This window comes from Trachurus trachurus, assembly GCF_905171665.1.
Source record: "Trachurus trachurus genome assembly, chromosome: 16".
Lineage (NCBI taxonomy): Eukaryota > Metazoa > Chordata > Actinopteri > Carangiformes > Carangidae > Trachurus > Trachurus trachurus.
In genome coordinates, this window is record NC_139902.1 from 11,067,760 (window position 1) to 11,083,610 (window position 15,851).

Sequence of the window (15,851 nt, forward strand, 5' to 3'; positions counted from 1 at the left end):
TGTAATTTTATGTGAATGTCTAAATGTAACCTGTTTTGATTTTAGGAGATAAGTGGGCCACTAAAATAAACAAAGGTTTTTATATTTCCATTTATTGTGATATATTTTGATTTTTATTACATAGTATTTTAGTGATGTTAATGCCGTATGATGAAATTATAGCCTTGTGTTAAAGCAAGCTCTGAAATGTCTCAAATCTGCTTTTTTTTGTTTCATTTTGCTAGTCAGCAGCCATCCCCACTTAAAAGTATCCTGCAACACAGTGCAACACACACACAGGTGGCATTTTCTCTCTTCTTATTTTTTTTTTTACACTGCATTCCTTCATTTAAATCTATCCCAACTTTTTTGAATTTCAGTAGCATGTCCATCTGTGGTTCACCATATCTCTGTTAAATGTAGTGCAAGACACACTACAAGGATGGAGGGCCATAATTTTCTTGTGATCAGCTTGGCATTTTCATTGGCATTCTCCACAAACCCAGTAAGTTTTCAATTAAACAGAATGTGCATCAATTTAACAATTTTTTTTATTTTAATGATAGTTTGGTGATAGTGTCCTGTAACCACATAAAAGTACACATTTTTGCTAATTTTATAACTGATATGAAATACATCATTACATACCGGTATGTTCATGTTTTTTTTATTATAGAACGGCACAAGTGGACCAGAGTTGGTGGGTAAGTTGTATCTTTTGTCACTATATTTCATAAAATGCATTTAATTTTTTTTTTTTTTTTGATAATTAATATACATATTCTTTGTAGACATTGGTGAAGACAAAGACATTACAGATATAAACAAGGGTAAAGTTAAACATCTTTCAAAAATAAATGTGTTGGCCGTGGTCACTGATTTCTTTGTTCCAAAAACAAACCTCTTTTTTTCCTCTTCTTTTTAACCTCAAGATCATGATGACATTCTGGGTGTGAGTTAAGCATTTTTGTGGCTAAATTATCAAGATTTTTTTTCTGTGTGTTTTTTTAATTATTTTTTGTTTTGTTTTGTTTTTAAATCTTAGTCAACAAATCTACAGACTAGTGCCATCACTAATGAGGATAAACTGTGGGCGTCCCCGGTCCCATATGTTTTGGAAAAAGACCTTGGTAAACATTGAAATGACTCATGTTTATATATGACTGACTGGGAGAATTGCACTATGAAGGGGGTTCACAGGTGGCTTCACTGCCACATAATGAAGTATTGTTAATACACTGGGAATTACATTTTAATTGGCATCAATCAGCTTCAGGCTGCTGTAACTTTGAAATACCCTTCAGAACACATGGCTGAGTGACTCAGGCAAATGTTTCAGATCTTAACATAGTTTCAACAGTGACTCCACCCCTCCATCTAGAAGGAATTTATGTCTTTAATGTCTCAGTCACATATGGAAAGTCTGTCATCATACTTGCAATAAATCTTGTCATTTACTTGTTCCTCTCTATAATGCAATAAACAATGGAAGAGATGAACGCTAAAGGAGTCATCCTGAGAGCTTTTGACCAGTTCAGGTTGAAGTCCTGCATTGATTTCAAACCAAGAGACTCTGAAGACTATTACCTTTCTGTCAAAAAGTTAAATGGGTATGTGTTGATTTTTTTATTTTATTTTATACTTTAAATGTAAACAGTTAAATGTGAGGACTGCGCACTCTTCTGTCTTTTATATCATAGGAAATTGTTGTACAAAACAACAGATGAGAAAGGCACCATGTGGCGATTGTAAACAAAGTTTATATCCACGTTCACTATTACTTTTAGGGTTTTTTTTTTTACATGTTGCTCTGGTATAAAATGGGGATTTCCACAAAACACATTGCAGTATACCTGACAAGAAAAAAGTCAGTACACAGGCAATCAGTGATACAGCAACCAACATGGAGAAGGTAAAGGCAGGTGTCTGGAAAGAGCACAGATCAAAAACCTTGTGGAAAAAAAGTGAAACAAATCAGAGGGGGCAGAAGTACACAAGAGTATATGGCTGTATTCGAAGCTGCATACTATACTGCTAGTATGTACTGATTTGGCCAAATGCATGTAGTATGCAGCATACAAACCCACATCCAGTATGCGGTATGCAATACTGAGTATGTAGTAGGGAGTAAGTTAGTTGTCAGTTTCGAATACAGCCTATGAGGGCACCTGAGGACAGAAAGTGTGAATCAGAAACAAGAGGAGAGCTGGGTAACAAAATAAAACAGGACATGGGACGAATAACATGTGAAACATGTAAACATAACTTAAGATCATGGACGAGACATAACATCACCTTTAATAGTGGTCAAAATCTCCACAGCGATCCTTTAATAAGTTTCATTTGAGCTTGGAGAAGTTGGAATTGCTGCATTTTGCTATTTCTCTTTCATCACAGAGACTACAATCACACTGAGTAACATGAAGGTATAAAGATGACTTTCACTGACTATTTCTTTTCCCATTTTAGATGTTTCTCGTATGTTGGGCGAGTAGTCTCAGGTGGACAGGATCTCTCCATTGGCAGATTCTGTGATCGGATTGCAACTGTTGAACATGAGTTTCTCCACGCTCTTGGGTTCTACCATGAACAGTCCAGATATGACAGAGATGATTACGTAAGAATTGTGCTTGAGAACGTCCAAGAAGGTAACCTTGAACTTCTGTCAAAACTATTTTTTTTCTAATGAATACTTTGTGACTATTATTTAACCATTCATGCTGCTCTCAAGGTTTTTCAACGCAGTATCAAGTGACTGATGGTTTGCTTTTGTAGGAAGGGAGTCTAATTTCAGAAAAGTCAGCGAAGCAGACAGCACTACTGGAGGAGTCCCATATGACTACTCGTCTGTGATGCACTATGGCAAAGATGCATTTACCAATGGCAAAGGTTCAACAATTATCACCAAAGATCCACAATTCCAGGATGTGATTGGTCAAAGACTGGAATTGAGTCCCACTGATATACGAGCGCTGAACGTCCGCTACAAATGCAGCCTAATGAATACGGAGTAGTGAATGAGTGAGTGATTTCGGACACAGTCACAGACCTGCCAAAGATGTAATGTTTGGGATTAACTGTTTTATATTGTTTTTTCTAAACAAAAACTTATGTTGGCAAGTTAATCAGAATAACCCACAAAAGATCTATTCCCCTTTGGAAAAAAAAGTTAGTTTGTCTCTACCAGTTACACTTAGCTAACTATTCACATCTAGTTTGGTTGAAACAAGTATGAAAATTGAAAAAGCTCCTTAGAAAACAACATGGTAGGGCATTTTTGAGGAAAGCACTTTTGAAACCATTGTTTCTGTATGATTTTTTAGTGCTGAATCCATTTCTGCCGGGTTTGACCCAGCTGTAAAAGTTACCATTTTGTCATAATTATTGATTAATCGCCCAAGTTAGAAATAACATATCAATATCCTATTTTTTTTCTATATACGATTGTTTGATATCATTGTAAGGGGGCCTTCTAGGCTTTCATTTAAGCCCAGCAAAAAATGTCTTCTTTTTGCTTTAAAAGATGGATCAGATAATCGGACAGAAATAGATGGTATTCATATTAAACATGTTGTCTCGTATTTTGGTATGGTTGGTAGATATGCAAAGATCAAAGGGAAAGGGTAGATTTGAACTTTAACCCCTTGATGTAGAAAATTTAATTAAAAAAAATCAACATGAGGTTATTAAGAGATCTATCAATCACAGGCCACATATTGTTATCTGTATTGCCCAGGTTCAGAACAATACAGCTCTGTGTACATGGTGTGTGTGTGCATGGTGCTTGAGAACACATACAAACAAATGAAACAAACAAAGTAAAGGAATGCCGCTGGTGGAAGAGAGACACTGACTGAGCAAACTGACTTTTAAAAGGCTAGCCCTTCCCAGAGACCTCTGCCCATTGGCCTTTACTCTGCCTGGTTCCATCTTGTAAGAAGGAAGACAACAAAAACAAATAGCCTAGACAAAACCAGGTGGAATAAAAACAGAGGCCATCACACCCATATCATTTTCCCAGTTTTATCAACCACTCAAACAATGGTGGTGATAGACTGAGATGCAATAGTGAATGACATTGGCTCGAATACTGACATCTAAAGAACCTACACCTGAATTGGATTTATAAGACACTGTTATTGTAATTTCAACACTTAAATATTTTATATTAACTTTAAAAGAGTGATGTTCCTCAGTCCTAAATCCTGTGTTGTTCATTCACCTCGACAGACTCAACCATTGCATTTAAGATGTACTGTGACTTCTCCACTGAGAGCATGTGCAACATGACTAGCTGCTCAACAATTGGCAGTAGCTGGAAAATGGTAACACATGCTGATGGAGGTCCCAGCTCTGACCACACCAGTCTACCCAGTGGCAGCAGTGCTCAAGGTGAGATTTCCTTCATCCATTCAAAAGATAAGCTGTACCACTTATCAATACAGGTTTGCAGGCTGTTGGGGGCTGGAACAAATCTCTGACAAGGGCAGAGTAGCTTACACCTTGAATAGATCGGTCAGATTTCAAAATTTCAAAATCGAAGACTCAAAGCAACAAAACTAAGATGAAAACTATGTCAGAAATTGCTTTAAGGAAGGTTTAATAGGCTACAGTTAATTTTGCTAATATATCAATTTTCTTAAATTGTTTGTACCTCACACATTCATCTGGTCAACCACATTCTAGGCCAAGATAAAGGATACTTCATGCATGCTAGTACAGCATCAGGCGAGGAGGGAGACTCTGCTTGGTTGGAGACCAACAGGATGAATTCCAGTCGGGACTGTCATGTCCAGTGTCTTCAGTTTTACTATTACCACAGTGGGAACGAGTCTGACACACTTAACATCTGGATCAGAGAGTTTGAAGATGAAAGTGACTTTAAAGGAGCCTGCCGTCTGGTGGGGCAAATCACTGGTAACATCACAGTATCTTGCTTCATCTGCTCTAAAGGGTATTGACAACTCTTGATCAAGCATGAATGTGTGACATTTTCTTCTTCCAGGTCCACCAACATCTCACTGGCAGCTCCAACATGTTTCCCTGAATGCCTCCAAACACTTCCAGGTGGAGTTTGAGGCTCATAAAGGAGCAGGAAGCTCTTCTGGTGGCTTCTCAATCGATGACATTAATCTATCTGAGATTGAGTGTCCACATGTAATTTTGCAGATTAATGATTTTGAGACGGTTTTGAACACTAGCGAAAGTGGGCACATCATATTCAGCCAACGCCAGTACTCCAGAGGGGGCTATGCTTACCGGGTAGCAGTAGTGTTGTTCAAGACATATCTTGGACTGTTTATGCAACTTGTGTCTGGTGAAAATGACAACAGACTGGAGTGGCCGGTCCCACAAAGGCAGGTGACTTTACAAATGCTGGATCAGACACCCAACATTCAGATGCACATGTCAAAGCAAAGGAGTTTCACCAGTGACCCAAAACTGACTGGTCCTGACGGTTAGTATGAAACATTTGACTGCAAAAGACTCATCATCAAATCATTTCTTCACACTATATACCTCAGTACATTCTCTATGGTCATGTACCTTTATTGTTCTGCTATGCTCTCTGAACAGGTACCTTTATTTGGGACAATCCTCGCGAGATTGGAACTACATTTGTAGATGAGAATAATGTCATATCTTATGAAGGACCTCTGCTTGGCAGACTTGAATTTGCAACTTTGAAAGAAATGAAATCTGCAGACTTCCTGAAGGGAGGAAGTGCCATTTTTGTCTTTAGCTTCCAAGGCAAGCTAATACGTTTTCACTGTGAAACTGTTGTGTGTCTGAATCTACACAAAACAATGTTACAATGTTTGAAACATTAAAATAAAATCAATACAAAACTGAGTAAAAGTTCTGTTGCATAATGTTACTTTCTTCTTTTGCTAGATCTCACTCCCCTCATTAATGGATGCACTCTACCATGTCCTGAAGTTGCACCGGCAACAATTACACATCCCCCTGACAATGTGGATAACGGCCCGTGTTCATCACGGTCGGACAGCTCTGAAACAATTTCTCATTTTGAAACAAAGTTTCAAGAATAATGTAGAATTTAGTACTTAAATCAGATTTTAATGTGCATTTTATAGGAACGTGACCACCACCCTTCCACCTCCACAAACAACAGAGAGGTATTTGCTCATATTTTTTGTTTGTTCTATTTCACTTTGCAATTTACTGGGTGTAAAAACATCCAGTGTGTTTTTGATGCTATTAATGAACAATGTGGAATTTAGCACTGAAATGAGTTTTACTAGCCTATACTTTTTACAGGAGCGTGACCACCACCATTCCACCTCCACAAACAACAGAGAGGTATTTAGCTACTTTTTTCACTTGTTTAAAAATACCCAGCTTGTTTTTGATGCTGTTTAAAAACAATGTGATTTTTAATATGCTTTTCACAGGAACGTGACTGTTTCACTTTCACAAACAACGGAGAGGTATTTAGCCTACTAGATATTTTTCAGTGATTGAAATTTGCTAGCTATAAAAACATCCAGCGTGTTTTTGATGCTGTTAAACAACAATGTAGAATTTAGCACTGAAATGAGATTTTAATATACTTTTTACAGGAATGTGACCACCACCCTTCAACCTCCACAAACAATAGATGAGAAGTATTAACTTTACTATACATTTGTTTTCATTGGTTCTATTTCACTTGTTAAAACCTACTAGCTAACAGCCAGCATAAAGCCTTATTTGATGCTCTGATACAACTGGATACATAAATAGGTCTGTAATTGGTATTTTAACAAAGATTTTTTTTTAAAGGCACAGTAATGTAACATTTACACCAGTTACTACAACCTGCAGGCTGCAAAAACTAACTTTCCCCATATATCATGGCAGGCTTTATTGCTTGTTGTGAACACCATGAGGTATCGGTCACAAGTGTGTTATTTTACTTAATCCACCCCTTTCTTTCTGTTGTAGTACCCCTGGCTTCTCTCCAGCTATTGTTGCTTCTCCTGTCCTCATCCTGCTGGCACTGATGCATTTGATCCCATGATTTGCGCCCCCTCCTTACATCTTAACTCTCAACATTGACAGGAGTGGAAAATCACCCAATGACTGTAATTCACCAAATTATTAAGTAATTAATTTATTATTATTAATTATTAAGTAATGGAATTTAGTTTTTTGTTTTTCTTTTCCAGATCAGGCAAATGCTTGTAACATAATCATTTGCTTTTGCTGCTGGGATCATTTTGTATATTGTTATTCATGGATTAATCTTGTGTGTGAGATCTCAGTACTGTGATTTTGGGGAGCTAATAAAGAATTCATACAGGCACATATTTTTGTCTCTACAGCTGCTAAATATACTGAGATGATGACTGGCCATTCTTCTGCAGCCAGTTAATGTGATGAAGGTGTGTGCCAAAGACTTAAGTGCCAAGCTGACATTTCTGATGGTGCAGTGATTCATTCTTTTATTCAAATGTGATTTATCTTTGGCCCCAGCAGTCAGCGCAAGCCTACCACATGCCATCACCATAAAACCTTTATCAAGTGTATCTATCATTCAGATAACCAGTAGATATTATTGGTGGGCCTGACCTGCCCCAAAAATCTCTCTGATGTTGATGCACCGTCGGGAGACTAGATATCTTCTCATCATTGTGGAGAAAGAAGACACACATCGATGGGACTCAATATTTTTCCTTTATCATTGGTTGTATTGAATTAACGCTTTCTATTTGTAGATATGTATTCATCAAACTTCTGACAGCCATATGAACGACAGTGCTCACAGATAACAACAGGATAAGTTCAGCTGTTCGGCTGTTAACCTAGTCGGTGGAAGGCCACAGCTGCACAGAAAAAAATCTCCTTGGTAACATATGTGCCATCACTTTCATGCAAATGAGTCAGGAAAATTTGCATCGTGACAATCTCTCGTTCTCTGGACAAAAGGAGACCATGCATGCACTAGCTTTTTGGGAGAATCACATAATTTAAAACTGATTCCACCACACCCCTAATTCCTCCCATCTTTAATGCTTGATATCTATCAGTTGATTATTTTCAGATGGACCACCAGAACAGTGAACAACAGGTGTGAATGCAGCCATTGACACCACAGTGAGCTGTGTGTGTGTGTGTGTGGGGCCAGCCCACACACACACACAGAGCCAGCCGCCAGCAGTCGTGTTGCAATGACTTTATAATTACAGGTTTAACAGAAACATACATGCCTCATGACAGGCAGCCATCATGTCCTCCACTTGCTATCAGCTGACAAAATCAGATCGGGTGAATGAGGACACCTGTACCTGAGTAAAGGTGTGTAAGGTATGTGACCTTGTGTGTGAAGTTTGAAACAGACCTCCTTAGCAGATGTGTAGTACTGTACCTGAGTGTTGGTATGGAGGGTATGTGGCCATATAGTGAAGCTTGGAACAGACCTGCTTCACCACCCTGAGCGCACACACACACACACAGGTTTACAGCTCCTTAATGTCAGTGTTCAGAGGGAGAAGATCATGTGTCTATAGCTACCATCTCTTCTTCTCTTCCTCACTTCCTCAAACAACATCTTCTTTAGTCTCTTTAGTGCATCCATTACAAACATATGGAGAAAAGTGACCTTGGTTAGGAGCAGATGTTGGTGTGTGGCATGTTGCTGTAAAACGAAATGTGTTCAAGCAAAAGGCTGGACAGGAAACCAAAGTTACACGGTCAAATGCTAGGCAGACCAGGTGCACTGTGTCAGCTAACCGTCTCACTGCTGGACTGGAATCATCACTGATTGTGGTTTTCTCCCTTACTCATCACAGATTCTAGCAGAATTTATTGTAAGGTTCATATTAGTCATTCACTTTTTGTCCCTTCCACAAAAATAACAAACAACAAAAAACATTCATTTCTATTTAACAAGTTGCAGTTCATAAATTTGCCAATGAACTAAGGAGATATTTGTAATTTAACCGAAATTTAACCTTTGTCCTAAAAACAAGTCTATTATTTTGTCAGTGATGATAATGGAAGAATCATTTTACTGGAACAGGTTGCGCAGAGCTACAGGGTGACAGGAACCACCAGGCTATAATGTACTTCTTGAAATAACTTTGCTCCTATAGAAGTTGAGAGGCTTTAAGGCCTGGAACGCAGCATTAGCGAAAACGACCGGATCACTCACTTCTGCTTTAATGTGGAGACTGAAATAGAGCAAATTAAACCTGGGGCTTTTAAAAACGATTTCTTCATGGGAGTGGACTACATTCTATAAAAATAATATGAAAAATAAAGATGGGACACTTCTCTCAGTCCAGGAAATCAGACTGGAGAGAAGTGTTAAGCAGTAGTTACATATTTTCCTTTGGCCACTTGGGGGCAGCAGAAATAAGCTGTAAACAACATGTCACCTTTACTGATACACAACAGATTGGCATTCATTTGGAATCATGAGTAACCAACAACTCATTGACAAACTCTCATTAACTTAAGAGAGAAATCTCTTTCACTGCTAAATCCTCCATGCTCTCCTGCTGGTTGTTAGCTGTCTAATATTTGGTGTTGGTGTAGTGCTCATCGGGTCTGTCTTAAGTAGTCTCGCTTGCCAGACCCTCCTCCAGAGAAGAAGGTCTGAAGTGAACTGATCAGCTGGGATTGTTAGATTTATCGATTTGGGACCCAGTTTGAGAAATAAGAACACTGATTATGATGGTTTTAGACTGTCATTGGGTGGGCTGAATTATGTACTATGTATCTTTGTATACCAGGTGGAAATAAAGTACCATAATAGTAAAATTAGCATCTCCAGAGGTCTCAAATATTTCACTGTCTTTATATTTTTAGATGATTACACTGTGTGCACTTTGTGCCCAGTTCCTCTGAAAGTAATCACAACATCTAGTTTTAAAAAAAGTAATCACATTTATTTCAATCCATCATACATGATAACCATATATTATGTCTAACCACTTACTTTGATTTTTACAGCACATGTTCTCATGCATCACCTGATGCCCTCTGATGTACATCTCTCTAGCCTCTGGGTATATCCGATACACCATAAAGGAAAGACATTTGTGCTACAGTATGTAGGCATGGCTTGGCCAGTCCCGGCTCCTTGGTGGTTGTCTTTGTCTCTCTGTCTGCCCCAGAAATCACAGTTGTAAGAGAGTCTCTGAATCCAATATCTAAAACTTAGTCCAGGTTCCTGTGTGTCTCTGTGCCAGTCCAAGCTGTGGCCTGCGAGTTGGCTCCAGGCAGACCCTGCACCGGGCACCTAGCCAATGGTGACACCAAAGCCACACTGGAACTTGTTCTTGCGATGGTTGAGGAAAGCCCCAAGGGCCAGTGTGAGAGGCAGCGGCAGCAGTTTCTTTTCAAGTGTTGCCCCTACCACCCAATTACTATCAACTGTACCTGTGGAGTGGAAATGTTTGGTTTATTTAAAAAGGAAAACCTAATGTTTGTTATGTTCAAACAGTCACTTGTGTTGCTATTGGTGTATCCATACTGCATTTACCTTTAAAGAGCAGGTTAGCTTTGGGAAGATCCAGCTGGTAACCAAAGGATGTTGTAGTGTCTTGCATCCTTGTGCTGGCTTCAAATTCAACTCCTATCTGCAACTGTAAAAGACAGAAGTTAAAGGACAGGCCAATATTTTTCCCTAAATACAATTACAACATCTCTATGGTCAATATAATGATTTGTTCCTGTTCATCAAAACAAGAATCCAAATTAAGAGGAGGAGGTAGAATGCACAAGTCTAGCTCAGTGCAACAATGTATTACAGTCAGTGTGAGCTAATGTTAGTTATCTTCTTCCTCTGTACTACAACTACACACTTAAGTATGATTAGTAGCACAGACAGAATTTTGTACTATAAGGAGTAGTTTAATCTGATTTGTCTAATTCAGCTGCATAATTATCTTCAGCTTAACTTTGGAAATAGGGTATCTCAAGGTGTTACTCCTAATAAAGAATTTCAAACAAATATTTTTGCATACTAAGACTCTGGATAATGTCTCCCTATGACTTACACTGGAATCACTTAAGGGAAGAAGCACAGACTGGCAGAACAATTAAAGGAAACAAAGAATGCTCTAGTGAGCATCTAAGTATTGTTTTATATGACTGTGAAACCAACACGTGTGTAACACGAAACTTACTAAAGTGAACTAAAAGGCTAGATTAGTGGCAAATCATGATACACATACAGAAATACAACCATGCACACACATCCTAATGATAGATACCTGGTCATTTGCTTTGTGATAGTACGTAGCATGAGCGCCTGCACCTCCCAAGGTCAATGTAGCAACATAGTTATCACCTGAGTAAAAGAAAAATAATGAAATTAAAAAACATGGATATTTATTACCTAAAGCAAAACACAACAGCCACTTATCAGAGTCCCAAAGACACATTAGAAAACAAAGACTACTAATATTATGGAAATGTTATGGTACATTTTAAAATGACAAACAAAATTTTAATTTGTGCATTTAATGCATAATTCAGTAAGTAAACTCAGGCTGGATTTTACCTGTGTACCTGCCCAAGAGGGAGGTGACTGTTCCTTCTTCTCCTGGTCTCCTGTGGTACACTAGCTCACCGCCCAGAGCCAGTGCTGGTGTGATAGACTGGAGGTAGTGGCCCACCAAAATGCCTAAAATAAAGTGGTAAAAGAGCTTCCATTATTTATATACATTTAATTTATATATACACACATACACATCTTTCTCTTTCATTTGGGAAGGGGAGTATGGTCTGACCCCTCAGTTTTTTTTCCATTATTTTGTTTCTCTTATCATAAAGATATTTGCATTCTAATAGCTATTATCTGGTATAAGGTTGCCATATTTTTAAAGCCTATAGATCTTGTTACGCCGGGATTCCACTGGATGCGGAACGATTCCGAAACGGGTCCGCTACGGAACGGCTGCGTACTCCGACGCCGTCAACTCACACCGGTTCCGTCCGTGATGTTGATTGTTGCGGCTCCGCCGCACAGCGGGAACACGTGATCTCGCGATAAAGCGGGTTGTAGTTTCCATAAAGTGAACCACAAAATCAAAAACAATTAATTTAATCCAGAGGAGTAGTACAGAAACAACTTGGTGCTGACCTGACTTGATTTTACAATCACTATCTCCTTGTCCATGGTGTAAACGGGGTGAAATGATGTCTGAAAACCTCCGAGCTGCTGACTTCAGGCCGGTCGCTGCCCATTCCAACGCAGGAAATATGCTCCGCTGTAAACATGGTGTATTTTATTTTGAAAATAAACCGGGTGTTTTATTTTGTATTTTGCCCGCGATTTCCTGTCATACACGACCTGCTCTGTGCTGATTGATGCGCCGTGCTCCGTGCTAAATAGAAACGTTGCGAGGGCTGCCGGATGCCGGTGCCGTTCCGGACCCACGACGCAGCGGACCCGGAGTCGGTGGACGCTCACACGGTGATTATAATTAATACGTAACGGCTCCGCCGCCGTACCGGAGCGGATCTGCAGCCGTTCCGCATCCAGTGGAATTTAGGCGTTGTGTTTTCAAGCATATCATCGGCTAAGCAAAATCACAAATGCAGTTTTGCGTAAAATATCATACCAGATCCAACAAGTACGTCTGGATTCCCAACTGTCAAGGCAGAAGTGAAGTCCTCACCACGATACTCCATGTCACATTGCCAATTCACAAACTTATGCTGTTGAGTCTATAACAGAGGAAAAATAGAAAGAAAAAACAAAGAGAAAATGTCAGAAACTTGACACACCGAAAACATACTACAAGAACCAAATCTTAAAGTCTTCATACCTGGATTGCTATTTTGGAGCGCACAGCAGATGTGAGTTGATGAATGATCTGAGCATTCAGACTTCCAGTGTTGTCCATATCGCCGACCATGACTGGGAATGACTAGGGGGAAGACAAGGGACCAGTGTCAGCAGTTTTCAACAACCATGAGCATTGATTAAAAGGTCTGAAGCTACACTATTACTATAACCTTAACATTTGTCATCCGCCTTCATCACATTAGGCACGTTTCCACTGCAGGAACTAAGGGGTAATTTTACGGGGCCAGCCCCGTTGCTGCTTGTCTCCACTGCAGGAACCTCCCCCACAGAGCCGTTTACAGGAACCTTTACGGGGCCGAACGGAGTCCCTGCCTGGGGGTAGCTACTCAGATCGGCCCTGAAAAAGTCCTGGTGGGGCTTGAGATTTACTCTGTGCTGATTGGTCAGACTCAAATCAGGATGTGACACTAAGAGAAAGCCCCGAAATAAGCGGCATTTTTAAAACCCAACCTTACTAAAAACGCGAGATGGCAGAAAAAAAAGAGAGAGTAAGTCAGTAAAAGACGAGAGTAGCAGTAGACCTAGTAAAAAAAAGTGTGATAAATACGCGATCGCAGGATTACGTGGCGATTGAGATGGAAATCTTTTTTTTTTTTTAGAAAGCGTCTATCCTGCTGACAAAACAACAACAAGAGCAGTAAAAAACAACAACAACAAAAAAAACGCTGCACAACGACCACTCGATGATCGAAACTGTCGCACATCGCCATAAGACCCCGGTGGGTCCTGTCTGCAGTGGAGACACGGCCACCGAGAGGGCCGAGTGAGAGGACAGTTCCTGTAGAAGTTCCTACCCCCTCCCTTTACCAGAAAGTCCTGCAGTGGAAACGCGCCCATGATTTTACTTTCATAATTGTCCAATTACAAAACCACTTGGCTCCATGCTAGAAATTTCCAATTCCAATTTTACCAAGATTGCATTATGGGTTCTATCTTGAACAGAGCCCTCAGATAAACCTTGAGATTGGATCTGCAATTCATGGGAAATTACTCATTATCCCCATTCATGCGGCAAATTAGTAAATAAAAATGTCTAAAACAACATTCATTTAGATCTATTGTTAGCAGGAACCCCACCCCAAAATTCAAAATGTCACCATTTATCAAGGCATTTCTTGAGATAATGGGGAAATGATCATTACCTCTGCTGGTCCGGTCTGTTTGCTGCCTACGTAGGTGGAACCAAATCGATAACCGGAATCACCCTGGGTACTGAGGGTAAGAGTATGGCTGACCTGAAAGTGGTTACTCAAGCCCTTGTTGACCACTAACCGCACCCCCTCCATCTGCAGGGGAAACACCTCTGAAACAGAAAAAAAGAACAAAAAGGTCTGTAATTCAACATCAATTATTTTAGCTCATGACAATATGATGGTGGCAGTATCATGATTATATTACAACGATTGTTATTGAAAAGTTGAACACATGTAAAATGGGTACTACATCATTAATGGGCCTAACAGAAACAAATATCACACAATCCAACAGTTGATCTTCTAACCTTTACATTTGCGGTGGCACTCCTCATATGTGCCTGGGTTTGGGAGAGGGGATTCTCCATCTGACGTCTGCTGGCCAGATCCAGATGGTGAGGGGACGGAAGACACTGAGGGCATACTGAACCCTGGAGGGACCGACACCAACCCTGGAACCCCTTGACCAGCTCCAGCTGGAGCTGGACTTGGGGAGGCGGCAGCCAACACACTGCCCATACTCTGATGCTATAGCAGACTAAAAAAAGAGATGGACAGTAGGTGAATTATAACATACACAAAAAAGGAAAAACTCTAATTCAATTGATTTATCCATGCAATTTCGTCACACAGTTACTAGCTACTGTCAGTACAGGCAATCTCTAACATCACTCATGATGACATCCCCTTTGGTTAATCAAATGTCCCCAGAGGCAGGTAAGCTACAGCTACCATTAACTGGTTAACTAAAGTTGAATGATCTGTCCTTCTGTCCTGGCTGCAACAGTAACGTTACAGCAGACTGGTTGCAGCTAAGGCCTCGTTTAGTATTGACTGTCGCCATGTATAACACTGTTAAACTACAACACTGCCTGGTGCCTGCAAGAAATGTCGAACCGCAGCCTCTGGTTTGTAGCAGAGACCGGATTTGGAGATAAACCAGCAGCCGGTAAAACTATTCTCAGGGAGAATTTAACCCATGAAGGCTAACGCGAGCTAGCTCGGTTGGTTTGCTAGCTAGCAGGCTAGGTAGCCATGTGGAGTCGACCACGAGATCTGTTCGTCTGCAGAAGGAAAACACTGTAGTTATAAGGACAACGCGACGCCAATTGACGCTGCCAACTATCTTCCTCTTATAAACGCACTCGTGCATTTTTACGGTTTGCTACTCACGCTAACGGTTCGGGGTCCAGGGGGGGTAGTTGAACACCGGTAAAGTTCACGACAACGTCCGTGACCGTAGTTGACAAGTGCCCGCCCAGTCCCCGTGACGAGCGCAGTGATTGGTCAACGCACATTCCATCTCTGCTGCTATTGGCTGAAATTCCAGCTGGGACAGCCCGCTCCGAGTGACGTGCTGCGGGGTTCATTCGCTTATCGTTCGTTTCATTCAATCTCCCACTGAATGACATTCCAAGGGTACACCTGTTCTCGGAGCCGCAGTGTATACGTTTTCTAAAGTATGTACTTGCAACGACATTTTTCATAAACGGCAAAGCATGGATGTGCTTCGGTTGTATCTTTTCTCACCAGATGGGAATTAATGCTTCCCAATGTCAACGGGTGTACGAACCGCATGACATATGGTACACATTGCATGTAACATCCGGTTCATGCAAATGAGAACATCATTTAACCCAGAAGATTGTGATATTTACGGTGGAACTCATATCTATCGGGCAGATGTCCGATCAGTATTAAATTCTCATTTTGAAGCATCCAAGCGACCCCAAAAATAATATACAACCTGTTTTAATAAGTATGCTCAGTAACAACAGCCCAGCAACAGATGGTAAGCCCCCCCTTCTCAGCCCTGATCCCAACCAGAGACGTTTTTGTCTCAACTATGGTAC

At 40.3% G+C, this 15,851-nt stretch overlaps 2 protein-coding genes and 1 long non-coding RNA gene across 3 annotated transcripts; 2 read left to right on the plus strand and 1 right to left on the minus strand.

The window, feature by feature from the left end:
- Window positions 1-917: 917 nt before the first annotated feature.
- Window positions 918-5,442, plus strand: LOC310999215 (meprin A subunit beta-like; the record flags this gene model as incomplete). Its single annotated transcript, XM_083989539.1, has 8 exons — window positions 918-929; window positions 1,025-1,109; window positions 1,472-1,589; window positions 2,449-2,627; window positions 2,755-2,973; window positions 4,210-4,371; window positions 4,666-4,896; window positions 4,985-5,442. The coding sequence occupies 8 exons, from the start codon at window positions 918-920 to the stop codon at window positions 5,440-5,442; spliced, it is 1,464 nt and encodes a 487-aa protein (XP_083845665.1).
- A 4,027-nt stretch (window positions 5,443-9,469) lies between these two features.
- Window positions 9,470-9,944, plus strand: LOC310998654. Its single transcript, XR_014596008.1, has 3 exons — window positions 9,470-9,536; window positions 9,581-9,633; window positions 9,671-9,944. It is a non-coding gene; the product is annotated as an uncharacterized lncRNA (long non-coding RNA).
- Window positions 9,945-10,091: 147 nt separating this feature from the next.
- tomm40 (translocase of outer mitochondrial membrane 40 homolog (yeast)) lies at window positions 10,092-15,268 on the minus strand. Its single transcript, XM_083988814.1, has 9 exons — window positions 15,172-15,268; window positions 14,307-14,536; window positions 13,948-14,108; window positions 12,765-12,866; window positions 12,558-12,663; window positions 11,495-11,617; window positions 11,205-11,281; window positions 10,472-10,574; window positions 10,092-10,368 (listed from the first exon to the last, which is right to left on the minus strand). Exons 2-9 carry the CDS (start codon window positions 14,515-14,517, stop codon window positions 10,229-10,231), a joined length of 1,023 nt encoding a protein of 340 aa, XP_083844940.1. The 5' UTR covers window positions 14,518-14,536; window positions 15,172-15,268; the 3' UTR covers window positions 10,092-10,228.
- Between the last annotated feature and the right edge of the window lie 583 nt (window positions 15,269-15,851).

Bases quoted from the DNA above. Each gene is read 5' to 3' on its own strand.
- tomm40 (XM_083988814.1), bottom strand. From the start codon at position 14,517: ATGGGCAGTGTGTTGGCTGCCGCCTCCCCAAGTCCAGCTCCAGCTGGA. The intron at 11,282-11,494 runs GTAAAATCCAGC...TCTTTTACTCAG, and splicing joins CCTCTTGGGCAGGTACACAG to GTGATAACTATGTTGCTACA. The intron at 10,575-11,204 runs GTATCTATCATT...TGTCTTTTACAG, and splicing joins ATCACAAAGCAAATGACCAG to TTGCAGATAGGAGTTGAATT.